The 17,767-nt window shown below is 42.5% G+C and overlaps 1 protein-coding gene across 4 annotated transcripts; it reads right to left on the bottom strand.

The window, feature by feature from the left end:
- Positions 1 to 1,851: 1,851 nt before the first annotated feature.
- LOC148898501 (ETS domain-containing protein Elk-3-like) lies at positions 1,852 to 17,117 on the bottom strand. 4 transcript variants are annotated; one of them, XM_088995684.1, is made up of 6 exons: positions 16,984 to 17,117; positions 16,778 to 16,900; positions 12,004 to 12,217; positions 10,627 to 11,160; positions 4,104 to 4,226; positions 1,852 to 2,582 (listed from the first exon to the last, which is right to left on the bottom strand). In XM_088995684.1, the coding sequence occupies exons 3-6, from the start codon at positions 12,208 to 12,210 to the stop codon at positions 2,484 to 2,486; spliced, it is 963 nt and encodes a 320-aa protein (XP_088851810.1). In that variant the 5' UTR covers positions 12,211 to 12,217; positions 16,778 to 16,900; positions 16,984 to 17,117; the 3' UTR covers positions 1,852 to 2,483. The 4 variants fall into 4 exon arrangements, with proteins under 4 accessions (XP_088851810.1, XP_088851813.1, XP_088851814.1 ...); XM_088995686.1 differs by lacking the exon at positions 1,852 to 2,582 and adding an exon at positions 3,223 to 3,449 and having other exon boundaries at positions 16,778 to 17,080; XM_088995687.1 differs by lacking the exon at positions 4,104 to 4,226 and having other exon boundaries at positions 16,778 to 17,083.
- Between the last annotated feature and the right edge of the window lie 650 nt (positions 17,118 to 17,767).

Below are 17,767 nucleotides of genomic sequence, written 5' to 3'. Positions count from 1 at the left end.
TGAAGGTGTCGGACGTTTCGCTTCTTATCCAAGAAGCTTCGTCAGCAAACTAAAGTCTTACTGGTAGTATCGGTGGAGCCGCAGGGAGTAGTCCTCTGCTCCCCCCAACCTGAGAGCAGGGACCTATCATAGCAGTGCCTGGCAGCGCCATGTTGGAACAGTAGGGATATATATATAGAGGGCCAAAACTACCAGTAAGACTTTAGTTTGCTGACAAAGCTTCTTAGATAAGAAGCGAAACGTCCGACACCTTCAAATTTGTACAGATGACGGCTGAAGAAACCTTTTCATCGATGGACCACTCCTGTACAACTGTACAACTTATTATTATTATTATTATTATTCAGCCCTTGCTGTACCTTCTTTGTGACATGAAGCAGTTCTAGATGACAGAGGAGAGTATCAAAGCGTTCTTTTTAGCAGTGGATCAGGATGTCATGATGGACAAGCTAAACGTTGAAAGCAAACACGCAGTTTGTGTACTTTGTTGCGCTTTCAAAACAAAAAATAACAAGCCGACTGTTGATTCGCTTCGACGGTCCTGTTTTGGTGCTGCTTCGTTTCCATGGCGACCTGTTGAATTGAGCAGAAAGACCCTCCCCCTCCACGCAAAGAAGATGGCGGAGCTGCTCTTTGCTAGCGTTTGGCCACTCGTCACTGATTTGCTTTTTCTATTGTCGTTTCCGTGTTGTCTTCTCTCACTAAGCGGCAAAAAAAGTCACAAAACAAAAGCTGTGAACTGCCCCCCCCCCCTCCCTCAACGCATGTTGCATGCAGAAATGTCAGATATTTATTTTAAAAAAATAATCATTAAAAAAAACGTCTTTGAATCTGTCAATTCAATTTTAGAATAATAATAATCCATTTCATTTCTAAGCACCTTTCAAAACTCTCAAGGTCACTTTACAGTCACAGGATCCGTTTTTTTTTCTGTGGCCAGCGTTCACTCAACCCGGAAGTAACTCAAATAGATAGAAAACTAGCTCGCTAGCTAATAGATACAGTCGCTAATAATAATAATAATAATAATACATTACATTTTAAGCGCCAGTCAAAGCTCTCAAGGACACTTTCCTTTCATATAGATAGTTACCGAGCCAGCTAGATAGCGAAATGATAGCTAGCCAGCCAACGAGACAGCTAATAGATAGCCGGGTAGCTAGCTTGATAGCTAGCTAGACTGTCATAAAGTAAACTAGTTCGGGCTCTCAACCTGAACGCGTTACAGTCGGACGTGAACGTGTGTGTGTGTGTGCGTGTGCAATGTGAACGGACTGCCACATCTACGCCAACGGGGGGCGCTGTTGGGCCGGTTTAGCCACTTCTTGTTCCACAACTGGCCGCTACGGGACGCTGTTTCTCCCCATAAACGCCGCCATCTCGAGTAAGGGAACTCGGCTTCTCTCGGCTCCTATCGGTTTTTCTCGGCTTTTAACGGGTTGTCTCGTCTGTTATCGGTTTTTCCTCGGCTCGTATCGGTTTTTCTCGGCTTTTAACGGTTTTTCTCGTCTGTTATCGGTTTTTCCTCGGCTCTTATCGGTTTTTCTCGGCTCTTAACGGTTTTTCTCGTCTGTTATCGGTTTTTCTCGGCTCTTGGAGACTTTTGACGGATCTTGGCGGCTCCAGGACTCCCATCAGCGTGGCATCGCTCTCAAATCCACGCTGAGAAACAAAACACGGCCGAACCGCGTCACAAGAGCTTTTGCGCTTGTTTCTCGTGCGACGTGCCATGAGATTGTCGATGGCCTCTCCCGACTCGAGGGCAAAAAAAAAATTGACATTTCAAGTGTCAACAGAAGACGATTTGGATTTTCTTTAATGCTTTCAAAGAAAATCCAGTGGAGGCGTCCAAGCATTTAATGCTCAGTTTATTGAAAATGGATGACATTCTTCATCTTCGTGATACAAAATGAGTCCAAATACAAAGTGTATAGCACAAACACTATAAAAAAAAAGAGGAAGAACTTTTTCAACAAAAAAAAGCTTTTCTTTCATTTGAAAGGGAGAAGGCAGGAAACCAAAATAAGGCACAACCGGTACTGTCTGAGAAGCACAGTGCATATTTTACAACCCCCCCACCAAAAAAAGAGGAGAGGTTATGAATGAGCCCCGAGCAAGAGTTTATTTAGCAGTACGTCTGTGTAACCTCTCAGTCGTACAGGAGTGTTCCATCGGTGAAAAGGTTGCTTCAGCCGTCATCTACTTTTTTGGAAGGTGTCGGACGTTTCGCTTCTTATCCAAGAGGCTTCGTCAGCGAAGTAAAGTCTTACCGGTAGTATCGGCCCTATATACGTCCGACACCTTCCAAAAAAGTACAGATGACGGCTGAAGCAACCTTTTCCTCAAAGAGTTTAGCAGCTTGCGATATGGCTTTTCTTTTACCGAGTCAAGCAGCCCAAGTGCAAAACAAACAAGTCCGAGACAAAACGCAAATGAGGTCACAAAAAGTTGACCAGAACCAACATGGCGGGGTATCGGGGGGGTCACCATTTGTGCCCACTTGAGGATGTCGTGGACGACGAGGGCGTCCCGTCCAGGCTCGGCAGGGGGAGAGCCATGTGTCCGTTGAGGAGGCTGGGGAACTGCAGAGGAAGAGAAAGGGGGTGGGGGGTGGGGGGGGGGGGCGGTTAGGAGAGGGGCTTTGGGGTCGGGGCGGCGGAAAGGCTGGCTTTCCGCTGAGGAAGCGCCACATTGTCACAGCTCACGCTTCCTGTTATTTCTTCATTGTGCCTCTTCCTCTTCGTCTCTGTCCTCCGTCCCGCCCCAAAAAAATGTCTTTTTCTCATAGTGCCATGAGAAAAAGTTAGCGGGCACCAGGGCAGACAACTCTGAAAAGTTGCCTGCCCGGCCCATAAAGTTGCCTGCCCCGTTTTTCACAACTTGGAACACAATAAGACGCAAAAAAAACATTGTTGCAACAGTGTTTGAAATAACGTCCACCCGGAGGCCCGCGGCGTACAACTTCTTCAAGATTAAAAAAGTAAAAACGATTTTTTTTCAAATCAAACGTTTGTTTTATTCAACAAAGCAAAAGCTACGAGCCACATGGACTCCTCTTTCTAAGCGCCTTTCAAAACTCTCAAGTACACTTTACAGTCACGGTATAGTCCGAAGCACGAAACAGGCTTCTGATTGGCTGCCGGTGCCGAGTATGCAAATTGGCAAACGGACGTTTGTTTGGTACTTGGCACGGCAGCCAATCAGAAGCCTGTTTCGTGCTTCGGACTATACCGTGACTGAAAAGTGTACTTGAGAGTTTTGAAAGGCGCTTAGAAAGAGGAGTCCACGTGGCTTTGAGCAGACAACGCAAACGCAACAAAACCGGTCTCCCCTGTCGGTTGGCTCCCCTGGGCTCAAACAGGAAGTCTTGGCAGGATTTCCTCTCCCGCGCCGCAACGCTGAAAGCGGACACCCCCCGCCGCCGCCGCCACGTCCGCTCCGTCGCACCACTGCGCTCATCCGTCGCGGCGACACACCCGAAAAAAAATCCAAAATGATAAAAAAATAATCTTAAAATAATAAGAAGAATCCATTTCATTTCTAAGCGCCTTTCAAAACTCTCAAGGTCACTTTACAGTCACAGTTTAGTTTTTTCAGTGGGTGAGCAGCGGCAGCCACACGCACCAGCGTTCACTCACCCTGGAAGTTACTCAAATGGATAGAAAGCTAGCTAGCTAGCTAATAGATGGCTAATATCTAGCAAGCTAGAAAACTAGCTAGCTATATAGCTAATAGGTATCCAGATAGATAGCTTGCTAGCCAGCTAGAAAGCTAGCTAGCCAGACATCTAGATAGCCAGCTAGATAGCTAGCAAGCCAGCTATATAGCTAGCTAGCCTGCTAATAAATAATAATAATACATTTCATTGATGAGTGCCTTTCAACTCTCAAGGTCACTTTACAGTCACAAATAGCTAATAGATATGCAGATAGAAAGCTAGCTAGCTAGCTAGCCAGCCATAATAGGCCACTTCAGAAAAGAGGCCGACCAAGCGTGGCCATTTGGGGCTATTCCACCTCGACGGGGTGTGAATACTTTTGCAAAGAAGTTTTTAGCGAAAGGCTGGGTTAGCGGCGACGCCCCTCCCCCCCCCTTCAACCCACCTGAAACAAGGAGGCGTGGCCCTGCAGGCGGGCGGGGCTGAGCGGGGAGGCGGGGCTGAGGCTGCTCCAGAAGTGGATGCCGGACAAAAGCGGACTCCCGGTCAGCAGCAGACCGGAAGGAGTCTGCAAACAACAACTAAACACTAAAGAAGGCGTCCAGAGCAGCGTGGGGGTGCACACGCACGCACATATATTGTTTTTAGATGCAATATATATATATATATAAATATAAATAGGGATGTGACAACATTTTTCAATAATAATTCATCACACATTTTCTAATACCATATTAAAGTGCATTTAAATAGCTTTCAAATGATGTTTAGATGATTGTTCCATGACAAATAAAAAGGAAATAATGGCATTTTTAATGTTCGAAATATGAAGGGATTTTCTGCTTCTGTTAAAACAATGAAAATCTGCGAGCGAGTTTTTTATTACAGTTTAAACTATCATAACTTTCTTAATTTTTGGCAGATATTCACGAGTAATGTACCATTGGAAAGCTTTTGAAATTATAAACAAAAAAAGATTGAAAATATAAATGAGCAAATCTCAACGATCGAATGCAGGCAGATTTTTGTCAGAAATCCAAAATGGCCGTCACTGAATACTAGGAAAGAAAATTGCGAGCTCTAGAAATATAGATGCTAACGCTTCTTTTTGCTTGAAACTCGGCAGTTATGGAGAAAAATATATATTCTAACACTTCTATGAGTTATGAAAATACAACTTACTCCCCTTTATAATCTGTAGTGTTAGCAAAAAGAGTGTAAACTTCATTCCATTTTTTTTCTTGTTGTCGTATTGGGAAATTTCAAGAACCAACATGGAGGCAAACGTGTAATACGTCATCATAAGCTGCATAGCTTGGAAAAGCTCACCAAAAACCATGACGTACTTCACAAAAATGCAAGTACAGAGTGCGCTCGCTTCACTGGACAGAAACATTCGACGTGGAATATAGCTCACTGTAGCGTACCTTATATATATATATATATATATGATTTCAACAAAATAATAAGAGTAACAATCCATTTGATTTCCAAGCACCTTTCAAAACTCTCAAGGTCACTTTACAGTCGCACACACACACACACACCAGATTTCACTAGCTAATAGAATGCTGGATAGCTAATAGATAGCTAGCTAAATAGCTAGATAGCTAATATGTTTCCTGACTTGACTTCATCAGTAAGTTAACTTTCTCAATTGACTTATTTCCACTTTGTTTACCAAAATATTGTGACTTCTGCACTGTCGTTTTACTCAAATTTACGAATTTAAATCGACATATTACACAAAATACAGACATAAATAATACAGTTCGCTCAGCCACAAAATGTAAGTATGTATTCTTTGAAGTAACTGTGATAATAGCATTAACAGGAATATTTTTCCGTTCCTCATGATTGGTAGAAAAAAAATCCATCCAAACGATCGGAATAAAAGTCAATTTGCCTGGTCCATACGCAAAGTTACTGCTAGCTAGCCGGCACACGGCTCGTTAGCTTGCACGCTTGCTTTCTGCTGTCTCTCGCAAAAGTATATTGATGCTAACGTTAGCATGGGGCTTGTCATAAGTGCCACTGACATTCATGGATGGGATTGTTTCATTGCAAATTAGAATCTGTTCTCTCCACGAAGGCCAATCCTTCCGTCCAATCAACATCATTTTTTTTTACTTGTCCGCTTATCCAAAAGGGGGCGTTTACCTGTTTCGACATCAACGGCACCTAAATCAAGATCATCCAATCAAAATGGCGATTTCCACCAACCGGTGTCAGTATCATCCAATTAAAATTGCGCTTTCTGCCAACACAAGCCCAAACAGGAAATGAACAGTAAAAAAGCACAAATACATATTTAGTTTGATCGGGTCATTTTGGTCTGAAAAAGGCGCAAATCCGCCCATCGGCGCAAAATTCTCATCCCTGCAAATGTGCTGAAAAGGCAAAAAAAAGATAGCTAGCTAGGTATCCAGCCAGCTCGTTAGATAGCGAATAGATACCAAATGGACAGCTAGCTAGGTAGCTATCCAGCTAGTTAGATAGCAAATAGACAGAGAGCTAGGTAGCCAGTCAGCTCGTTAGATAGTGAATAGATACCCAAAAAAATAGCGAGCTTGGTAGCTATCCAGCTAGTTAGATAGCGAATAGATAGCAAATAGACAGAGAGCTAGGTAGCCAGTCAGCTAGTTAAATAGCAAATAGACAGAGAGCTAGGCAGCCAGTTAGATAGCAAATAAATAGCTAGCTAAGTAGCTATCCAGCTTGTTAGATAGCAAATAGACAGAGAGCTAGGTAGCCAGGCAGCTAGTTAGATAGCGAATAGATAGCAAATAGACAGAGAGCTAGGTAGCCAGTCAGCTAGTTAGATAGCAAATAGACAGAGAGCTAGGTAGCCAGTCAGCTCGTTAGATAGCGAATACATAGCTCGCTCGGTTAGCCATCGAGCTAGTTAGATATCGAATAGATAGCAAATAGACAGAGAGCTAGGTAGCCAGTCAGCTCGTTAGATAGTGAATAGATACCAAAAAAAATAGCTAGCTAGGTAGCTATCCAGCTAGTTAGATAGCGAATAGATAGCAAATAGACAGAGAGCTAGGCAGCCAGTTAGATAGCAAATAAATAGCTAGCTAAGTAGCTATCCAGCTTGTTAGATAGCAAATAGACAGAGAGCTAGGTAGCCAGTCAGCTCGTTAGATAGTTAATAGATGGCAAATAAATAGCTAGCTAGGTAGCTATCCAGCTAGTTAGATAGCGAATAGATAGCAAATAGACAGAGAGCTAGGCAGCCAGTTAGATAGCGAATAAATAGCAAATAAATAGCTAGCTAAGTAGCTATCCAGCTAGTTAGATAGCGAATAGATAGCAAATAGACAGAGAGCTAGGTAGCCAGTCAGCTAGTTAAATAGCAAATAGACAGAGAGCTAGGCAGCCAGTTAGATAGCAAATAAATAGCTAGCTAAGTACCTATCCAGCTTGTTAGATAGCAAATAGACAGAGAGCTAGGTAGCCAGGCAGCTAGTTAGATAGCGAATAGATAGCAAATAGACAGAGAGCTAGGTAGCCAGTCAGCTAGTTAAATAGCAAATAGACAGAGAGCTAGGTAGCCAGTAAGCTCGTTAGATAGCGAATACATAGCTCGCTCGGTTAGCCATCGAGCTAGTTAGATATCGAATAGATAGCAAATAGACAGAGAGCTAGGTAGCCAGTCAGCTCGTTAGATAGTTAATAGATGGCAAATAAATAGCTAGCTAGGTAGCTATCCAGCTAGTTAGATAGCGAATAGATAGCAAATAAATAGCTAGCTAAGTAGCTATCCAGCTTGTTAGATAGCGAATAGATAGCAAATAGACAGAGAGCTAGGTAGCCAGCTTGTTAGATAGTGAATAGATAGCAAAAAAATAGCTAGCTAGGTAGCTATCCAGCTAGTTAGATAGCGAATAGATAGCAAAAAAATAGCTAGCTAGGTAGCTATCCAGCTAGTTAGATAGCGAATAGATAGCAAAAAAATAGCTAGCTAGGTAGCTATCCAGCTAGTTAGATAGCGAATAGATAGCAAATAGACAGAGAGCTGGGTAGCCAATCAGCTCGGTGGTAGCAATAGGTAGCAAATAGCTGGCTAGCTATAAAGAGCTTTAACAACAGCTGAAGCAGGAACGAAGTCTAACATGGGAAATAAAAATTGAAATACTGCCCCCTTGTGGATGGGGAAAAGCATATCCAGAGATCTGGCCATCAATGGCACCTAAGTCAAGATCATCCAATCAAAATGGTGCTTTCTGCCAAACAGGAAATGAAGAGTGAAAACGGCAGAATACATATTTAGTTTGATTTTGTCATTTTGCTCTGAAAAAGTCCGCGTCAAAGTGTCATCCCTGCAAATGTGCTGAAAAGGCAAAACAACAACAACAACAACAACAAAAGCTGTGCAGAGCGTTTTTTTGGGTTTTTTTTGTGTGTGTGTTGTTGCTTTTTGGCCCTTTGGAAAAACAAAGTGGCGGAGCAGGAAGGAAGTCTGCGGTTTCTGCTCTCTGGAATATTGGGGTGACGTCAAGGCGGGAAGTGGAGGGGGGGCTGTTGTGGACCAAGGGGGGCCAACACATATGAAATCAATTTCTTCCACCTCAGAGAAGCCCGCCAGTGTTGCAGCAGCCCCCCCCCCCCCCCCATTATTAAGCCAACCATCGGCGCATCTGGCATCGCTTAAGGGCCCCTTACCGCATTCGTAGCCAAGTCGCCAAGCAAGGCCGAGCCCCCCCCCCCCCCCCCCCCCTGATCCAAGTCCCCAACGACATGGAAAAAAAAGTGATATCTAGCTATTTGCTATCCAGTTAGCTACTTAGCTAGCTATCCATTATCTGTCTAGCTGGCTATATATTAGCCGTCTAGCTAGCTATCAGCTAGCTATCCGGCTAGCTATTAGCTATATTTTAGCTAGCTTTCTATCTATTTGAGTTACTTCCGGGTTGAGTGAACGCTGGCGCGTGTGGCTGCCGCTGCTCACGCGCATAAAAACTGATACTGTGACATTGAGAGTTTTGAAAGGCACTAGAAATTAAATATATTATTATTATTATTATTATATTACTATTATTATCAGCTAGCTAGCTAGCTCTCTATCTATTTGAGTTACTTCCAGGTTGAGTGAACGCTGGTGCGTGTGGCTGCCGCTGCTCACCCGCATAAAAACTGATACTGTGACATTGAGAGTTTTGAAAGGCACTAGAAATTAAATATATTATTATTATTATTATTATATTACTATTTTTATCAGCTAGCTAGCTAGCTCTCTATCTATTTGAGTTACTTCCAGGTTGAGTGAACGCTGGTGCGTGTGGCTGCCGCTGCTCACCCGCATAAAAACTGATACTGTGACATTGAGAGTTTTGAAAGGCACTAGAAATTAAATATATTATTATTATTATTATTATATTACTATTTTTATCAGCTAGCTAGCTAGCTCTCTATCTATTTGAGTTACTTCCAGGTTGAGTGAACGCTGGTGCGTGTGGCTGCCGCTGCTCACCCGCATAAAAACTGATACTGTGACATTGAGAGTTTTGAAAGGCACTAGAAATTAAATATATTATTATTATTATTATTATATTACTATTTTTATCAGCTAGCTAGCTAGCTCTCTATCTATTTGAGTTACTTCCAGGTTGAGTGAACGCTGGTGCGTGTGGCTGCCGCTGCTCACCCGCATAAAAACTGATACTGTGACATTGAGAGTTTTGAAAGGCACTAGAAATTAAATATATTATTATTATTATTATTATATTACTATTTTTATCAGCTAGCTAGCTAGCTCTCTATCTATTTGAGTTACTTCCAGGTTGAGTGAACGCTGGTGCGTGTGGCTGCCGCTGCTCACCCGCATAAAAACTTGATCCTGTGACTGTAAAGTGACCCTGAGAGTTTTGAAAGGCACTAGAAATTAAATGTATTATTATTATATTACTATTATTACTATTATTATCAGCTAACTAGCTAGCTAGCTCTCTATCTATTTGAGTTACTTCCAGGTTGAGTGAATGCTGGCGTGTGTGGCTGCCGCCGCTCACCCACAGAAAAAACTTTATCCTGTGACTGTAAAGTGACCTTGAGAGTTTTGAAAGCCACTTAGAAATTAACTGTATTATTATTATTATTATTATTATTATTATTATTATTATTATTATAACTATTATTATCAGCTCGCTAGCTAGATAGCTAGCTATCTCTCTATCTATCTATTTGAGTTACTTCCAGGTTGAGTGAACGCTGGCGCGTGTGGCTGCCGCTGCTCACCCGCATAAAAACTTGATCCTGTGACTGTAAAGTGACCATGAGAGTTTTGAAAGGCACTAGAAATTAAATGTATTATTATTATTATTATATTACTATTATTATCAGCTAACTAGCTAGCTCTCTATCTATTTGAGTTACTTCCGGGTTGCGTGTGGCTGCCGCTGCTCACCCGCATAAAAACTGATACTGTGACATTGAGAGTTTTGAAAGGCACTAGAAATTAAATGTATTATTATTATTATATTTCTATTATTACTATTATTATCAGCTAACTAGCTCGCTAGCTCTCTATCTATTTGAGTTACTTCCAGGTTGAGTGAACGCTGGCGCGTGTGGCTGCCGCTGCTCACCCGCATAAAAACTTGATCCTGTGACTGTAAAGTGACCGTGAGAGTTTTGAAAGGCACTAGAAATTAAATGTATTATTATTATTATTATATTACTATTATTATCAGCTAACTAGCTAGCTAGCTCTCTATCTATTTGAGTTACTTCCAGGTTGAGTGAACGCTGGCACGTGTGGCTGCCGCCGCTCACCCACAGAAAAACTTTATCCTGTGACTGTAAAGTGACCTTGAGAGTTTTGAAAGGCGCTTAGAAATAAACTGTATTATTATTATTATTATTATCATTATTATTATAATCCGGCCATTGCCCCCCCAAAAAAATACTAATAATAATAATCAATAATAATGTGTTTGTTTGTGAAGATTGGTGCGTCTCACCTGCGCCGTAAAGAAGGCGGGCGTGAGCGATCCGGACGGCAGCGCCGGACTGTTGAGGGCGATGGAGCCGATGTCGCTGGCCGCCAGCAGCAGAGAAGGGGGCGGGATGTCCAGCGCTTTGGGCCTTTTGCTCCTGCCGGCGAGGGCGAGGGGCTCGCCGGCGGTGGGCGAGGCTCCGCCCACCCCCCTCTCCGGCGGGTCTCGCTCCCGCCGGCCGGACGACAGGTTGAGGGGCTGGGCGCTCTGCTCCCACGAGTCCTCCGCTTCCTCGCCTCCGTCGGCGCCGAAGCGGATGACCGAGCGGCCCTGGCGGAGCGACGCCACGCTGAAGGACGAGTAGAGGCCCGAGCGCAGGTAGTCGTTGCGGCCTCGCTCGCCCTCCTCCGCCTCCCCCTCGGGGGGCTCGCCCCGCCGAGGGGGGAACCTTCCGGAGGCCAGGCCCATCTCCACCGTCTGCGGGTCCATCTTGAGGATCTCGGGGAAGGAGACAAACTTGTAGACAAACTTCTGGCCGATCACCTTCTTGATGATGTTCTGTCGCCACACAAAAAAACAATGACAAAAAGCCACAGACAAAAATAACAACAAGAAGAAGAAGAAGAAGAAGAAGAAGAAGAAGAAGAAGAAGAAGAAGAAGAAGAAGAATCATCCATTTCGTTTCGAAGCGCCTTTCAAAACTCTCAGGGTCACTTTTCAGTCACAGGATCGGTTTTGCTGGAGGTCCGCCCGCGTTCACTCAACCCGGAAGTAACTCAAATAGATAGAAAGCTAGCTGGCTAGCTAAGAGATTACTAATAGCTAACCAGCTAGCAAGATAGCTAGTCAGCGAAGAGATAGATAGCTAGATAGGCTAAATAGGCAGCCAGCTAGCTAGACAGCTAATAGATATCAAATAGATAGCTAGACAGCTAATTAGCCATCTAGATAATCATCATCATCCATTTCATTTCTAAGCGCCTTTCAAAACTCTCAGGGTCACTTTTCAGTTTTTCTGCGGGTGAGCAGCGGCAGCCACACACGCTCGCGTTCACTCAACCCAGGAAGTAACTCAAATAGATAGAAAGCTAGCTATCTAGCTAGCTAATAGATACAGTAATAATAATAATAATAATCCATTTCATTGATAAGCACCTTTCAAAACTCTCAAGGTTACTTTACAGTCACAGGATACAGTCGCTAATAGATAGCTACCTAGCCAGCTAGATAGCTAGCAAGCCAGCTAGACAGCTAATGGATGGCTAATAGCTAGTTAGCTTGCTAGCTAGCTAGACTGTCATCAATAGTTCCTTTTCAGTTAAGTTTTATTTTAAAATCCGATTTGAACGGACACTTAGGAAAAAAAGTTAGCGCTATGGCGGCGGTGGCGGCGGCGCCGACCTTGTCGTAGTAGTAGCGCAGCGCCCGGCTGAGTTTGTCGTAGTTCATGTTGGTCTTGTTCTTGCGCAGCCCCCACAGCTTGGCCACTTCCTCCGACTTGAGCAGCTTGAACTCGCCGTCGGCCGACGTCCAGCAGATCAGGTGCTTGTGGCTGCGGTCCAGCAGCAGCTGCAGCAGGAACTGCCACAGGGTGATGGCGCTGTCCATCGCCCGCCTGCAAAAACACACCACGCGCCGACGTGAGCATCTGGGACACTTTCAACCACATCCTTGGCTTATCTAGCTATCAGGCTGGCTATCTATTAGCTATCTATTAGCCAACTGGCCGGCTAGCTAGCTATCTCTCTGGCTATGCATTAGTTATATAGCTAGTTGTCTAGCTGTCTATCTATTGGCTAGCTAGCTTTTTATTTATTTGAGTTACTTCTGGGTTGAGTGAACGCTGGTGCGTGTGGCTGCCGCTGCTCACCCGCAGAAAAACCGATAATGTGACTGTAAAGTGACCTTGAGAGTTTTGAAAGGCACTTAGAAATCAAATGTATTCTTATTCTTATTATCTAGATGGCTATCTAGCTGGTTAGCCATCTATTAGCTGTCTAGCTAGCTGACTGCCTATCTAGTTAGCTATCTGGCTATTTGCTATCTATTAGCTGTCTAGCTCACTGGCTGCCTATCTATCTATTCGCTGACTAGCTATCTAGCTAGCTAGCTATCTGGCCGGCTTTCTATAAGCTATGCATTAGCTAGCTAGCTCTCTTTCTATCTATTTGAGTTACTTTCGGATAGCTACTTAGCTAGCTATCCATTATCTGTCTAGCTGGCTATATATTAGCTGTGTAGCTAGCTATCAGCTATCTATCTGGCTAGCTATCTATCCGGCTAGCTATTAGCTATATTTTAGCTAGCTTTCTATCTATTTGAGTTACTTCCGGGTTGAGTGAACGCTGGCGCGTGTGGCTGCCGCTGCTCACCCACAGAGAAACCGATAATGTGACTGTAAAGTGACCTTGAGAGTTTTGAAAGGCACTTAGAAATCAAATTTATTCTTATTATCTAGACGGCTATCTAGCTGGTTAGCCATCTATTAGCTGTCTAGCTAGCTGACTGCCTATCTAGTTAGCTATCTGGCTATTTGCTATCTATTAGCTGTCTAGCTCACTGGCTGCCTATCTATCTATTCGCTGACTAGCTATCTAGCTAGCTAGCTATCTGGCCGGCTTTCTATAAGCTATGCATTAGCTAGCTAGCTCTCTTTCTATCTATTTGAGTTACTTTCGGGTAGCTACTTAGCTAGCTATCCATTATCTGTCTAGCTGGCTATATATTAGCTGTGTAGCTAGCTATCAGCTATCTATCTGGCTAGCTATCTATCCGGCTAGCTATTAGCTATATTTTAGCTAGCTTTCTATCTATTTGAGTTACTTTCAGGTAGAGTGAACGCTGGCGCGTGTGGCTGCCGCTGCTCACCCACAGAAAAACTTATCCTGTGACTGTGAGCTGGAGAGTTTTGAAAGGCGCTTATCAATGAAATGTATTATTTATATTATTATTATTATAATATAGAAATCAATTTTTTTTTGCTCACTTCCCTTTTTACATTCAACTCAAAGACTCCAAATTTGTGGATGTGCAAAAAAAAAGGCCAATTTGTGATTTTGGGCGAGGGGCCGCCCAGTGTGTCGGCCCGACGGAAACTGCTAATGAGATTAGTGGACGACGTGCTGCAGACATTGCTCGGTCGTGACCGCATGGTGCCCGCTTCCTTCCTTCGACCGCCGCCGTTGGAGGCTTTCAATCGTTTGTTGGGTTGACCCTTTTTCTGCCCCCAACCCCCCCCCCCCCCCTTTTTTTTTTTCTTCTCGCTGTGTTCAAACAAATACAAAGAAAGTTTCCATGGGTGGCCATTTTGGTCATTCCGTTTGTTCCGATCCAATTGTAACTTTCGGACAACTTGATCCTGTTTCCAATGTCGCCATTTCGGTCAAATTTGCTACGTTCAAACTCGCAAATTTATTACATTTAAAGTCACAAATTTGCTAGATTTAAATGTCAGAGTTTGACATACATCATTCGGTCATGCGGTGGGTTAGCGTTAGCAGCCTTGAATCGAGCAAATTTGTGATTTTAAATCTAGCAAATTTGTGACTTTAAATCTAGCAAATTTGTGACTTTAAATCTAGCAAATTTGTGACTTTAAATCGAGCAAATTTGCGACTTTAAATCGAGCAAATTTGCGACTTTAAATCGAGCAAATTTGTGACTTTAAATCGAGCAAATTTGCGACTTTAAATCGAGCAAATTTGCGACTTTAAATCGAGCAAATTTGCGACTTTAAATTGAGCAAATTTGCGACTTTAAATTGAGCAGATTTGTGACTTTAAATCGAGCAAATTTGCGACTTTAAATCGAGCAAATTTGTGACTTTAAATCGAGCAAATTTGCGACTTTAAATCTAGCAAATTTGCGACTTTAAATCGAGCAAATTTGCGACTTTAAATCGAGCAAATTTGTGACTTTAAATCGAGCAAATTTGCGACTTTAAATCGAGCAAATTTGCGACTTTAAATTGAGCAAATTTGTGACTTTAAATCGAGCAAATTTGCGACTTTAAATTGAGCAAATTTGCGACTTTAAATATAGCAAATTTGCGACTTTAAATCTAGCAAATTTGTGACTTTAAATCTAGCAAATTTGTGACTTTAAATCGAGCAAATTTGCGACTTTAAATCGAGCAAATTTGTGACTTTAAATCGAGCAAATTTGCGACTTTAAATCGAGCAAATTTGTGACTTTAAATCTAGCAAATTTGTGACTTTAAATCTAGCAAATTTGTGACTTTAAATCTAGCAAATTTGTGACTTTAAATCGAGCAAATTTGTGAGTTTAAAGCGAGCAAATTTGCGACTTTAAATCGAGCAAATTTGCGATTTTAAATTAAGCAAATTCGCGACTTTAAATCGAGCAAATTTGCGACTTTTTTTTCTCAGAATAGAACCCCATCTCTCTCTCTCTCTCTCTATATATATATATATATATATATATATATATATATATATATATATATATATATATATATATATATATATATATATATATATATATATATATATATATATATACAGTGAGACCTCAACTTACGAACTTAATTGGTTCCCAGACCGAGTGTGTAAGGCGAAAAGTGTGTATCTCAAAAAACAATTTCCCATAGGAAACCATTAAAATGGGAATAATCCGTTCCCGGGTTTCCATAAAATATAGTTTTTAACTAAATAACCCTTAAAACTACACACAACATACCTTATTCTATGTATAATAAGTGTGCTATTGTATTGTAGTGAAAGAAATACACTGCATTGTATCATAAAGTCACAAAGAGAGGCACATTACACGAGGACTGTAATTAAAGAAATAAACTGTGCTGTAAAATAAAGTTTTTTTTCAACTTTTTCGATTGCCCCAGACCGTCGCTTTGAGAGCACGGAAACACCTTGTGCAACAGACGCACCTTTGATGGCTTCTGTGTTCCGGGGAATGGGAGCAATGGTTGACTTAGCATAGCCGTGCTCGGCCACTAAAATCACACAAACCTCGTTCATGTTTTTCAATTATCTCCTTCTTCTCAGCGACGGTGATTTTATTTTGTGTCTTCTTGGGCTGAACACGAGCCTGTGGTGGGTTTTTTTTCGGTCCCATCATAGTAAAATTATCAGCAAAAAGCTCTAAGTAGGCGATCGACGTGTGCATTCAATGAGAGGGGGTGTGCAAAGTAGCGCCGGCTGGAGCGCTGTTCGGTCGTGTGCTTCCGCCGAAGATCACTCCGCCAGCCGTGGTGGGTGTGTATTATGAAAATAGTGCTTATGATAAGGTTTAATTTTCATAAATTGGACGTTCTTAAGACGAGAAGTTTGTAAGTTGAGGCCTCAATATATATGCAAATGCATTGACGTGATGGAAGGACTGCTACAATGTGTCTTTTTTTTGGTCAGGGGAGTTCCTTCAGTGACGTCACGTACGGACTCGTCACCAACTCCAAATCAAGACTTCCGTAATATTCAGCGCACGTTCTAAACGTAAAATATAGCTATATGTGGTGGAATCTTTGTAAAATACGCTCAGTAGAAGTCATTTTAAGCGATTTTACAAATTATGGACGCAACTTGTCCGAAGACGTCGGTTGTCCTTTAAGCAAGGGAGCATTTGTGGGAGGTACTTCCTTAATTTTTTCAAAAAAAAATCCTTTATACTTGCAACAATGTGTTTTTTTTTTTTTTGGGTGATTAGTCGTTTTATTGTGTTTCAAGTTGTGAGAAATGGGGCAGGCAACTAACTTTTTGTCAGGAGTTTCAGACACTGGCATCTGTTCTACAAATGGGGGGGGGGGGCGGCGTCTTTTTCTCGCCGGCTCGTTCGTCGTTCCAAGAGACTTTGTCTCGATTCTCCCTCGGCGACAGCGTCAACTAACTCAAAACCTTGGAAGGCGTCTGAAACGTCCTTTACGTGGCAAACGTGGAGCGCCGAGAGGCTTCAAGAGTCGCCAAATTGAACAAGGAACGATCGGCGTTGGAAAAGTAGTTGAAACGAGAGCTTTGCTTGTTTTCTTGCTCGGAAGCAAACCGGAAGCAAAGAAGGAAGACTCGCGATCGAAAAAGTGTGGCGTTCACGGGCTTTTTTGACCGCAAAACACGCCGCCGCTCGGGTCCAAGCGCGCAACTAACTAGGCGACCGGGGAGAAAGAAAGAAAAAAACAAAGAAAGTGAAGCACAAGTGCGTTTACCTGCGATCACTTCCGTGGCCTTTCTTCCCCGCCGAGGAACTTCAGCGCGACGACGCCGCCGTCGGAGACGTGCTTCCTTTTTCCATGATCGCTCGCTGGCTCGCTCGGCGACTTGTGCTCGGCCTGAAATCGGATCCGCCGCTTTTTCTTTCTCCGAGCAGGAAGTCGGACAGGCAGACGCGGAGCCGGCGGCGGCGGCGGCTCACTTCCTCTCGCCGACGATTCCCCAGGCGTTCGTTCTGCCGTCTGTGTAAACACACGTTTCCACCCCTCCTCTTCGCCTCTGCTGCTGACCCGCTGACGGACGCCAGTCGGCACACATGGCGAGCGACAACCACTGAGAGAGAGACGGGGTGGGGTGGAGGGGCAGACGGAGAGAGGAGGTTAGTTGGGGGAAATCCGACGGCCAGTGAAGACGCATCGTATTTTCGCCCTCCGTCACAGTGCCTTCATAAAACTCTGTCAAAATGATTACCAAGCAAAATAGTAAAGAACGAAAACGATTATTATTATTATTATTATTATTATTATTATTATTATTATTATTATTATTATTATTATTATTATTATTATTATTATAGGGCGATTTATTAATATTATTATTATTAATTATTATAACAATTTGATCGTTTTCGTTCTTTACTTTTTTGCCTGGTGTTCATTTTGGCAGCGTTTTCTTGAAGGCACCGTGACGGATTGCGAAAATACGATGCTAGTAATTATTATTATTATTAGTAGTAGTAGTAGTAGTGGTATTATTATTATTATTATTATTATTATTATTATTATTATTATTATTATTATTATTATTATTATTATTATTATAGAACGATTTATTATTATTATTATTAATTATTATAAAAAATTTATCGTTTTTGTTCTTTGCTTGGTGTTCATTATGGCAGCGTTTTCTTGAAGGCACCGTGACGGATTGCGAAAATACATGCGAGTTATTATTATTATCATATCCGTAGTTGGAGGAGCAATATA

The sequence above is a fragment of the Hippocampus bargibanti genome, linkage group LG05 (assembly GCF_051943395.1).
Source record: "Hippocampus bargibanti isolate YZ-2025 linkage group LG05, ASM5194339v1, whole genome shotgun sequence".
Lineage (NCBI taxonomy): Eukaryota > Metazoa > Chordata > Actinopteri > Syngnathiformes > Syngnathidae > Hippocampus > Hippocampus bargibanti.
This window is presented reverse-complemented; position numbering and strand designations above follow the sequence as displayed.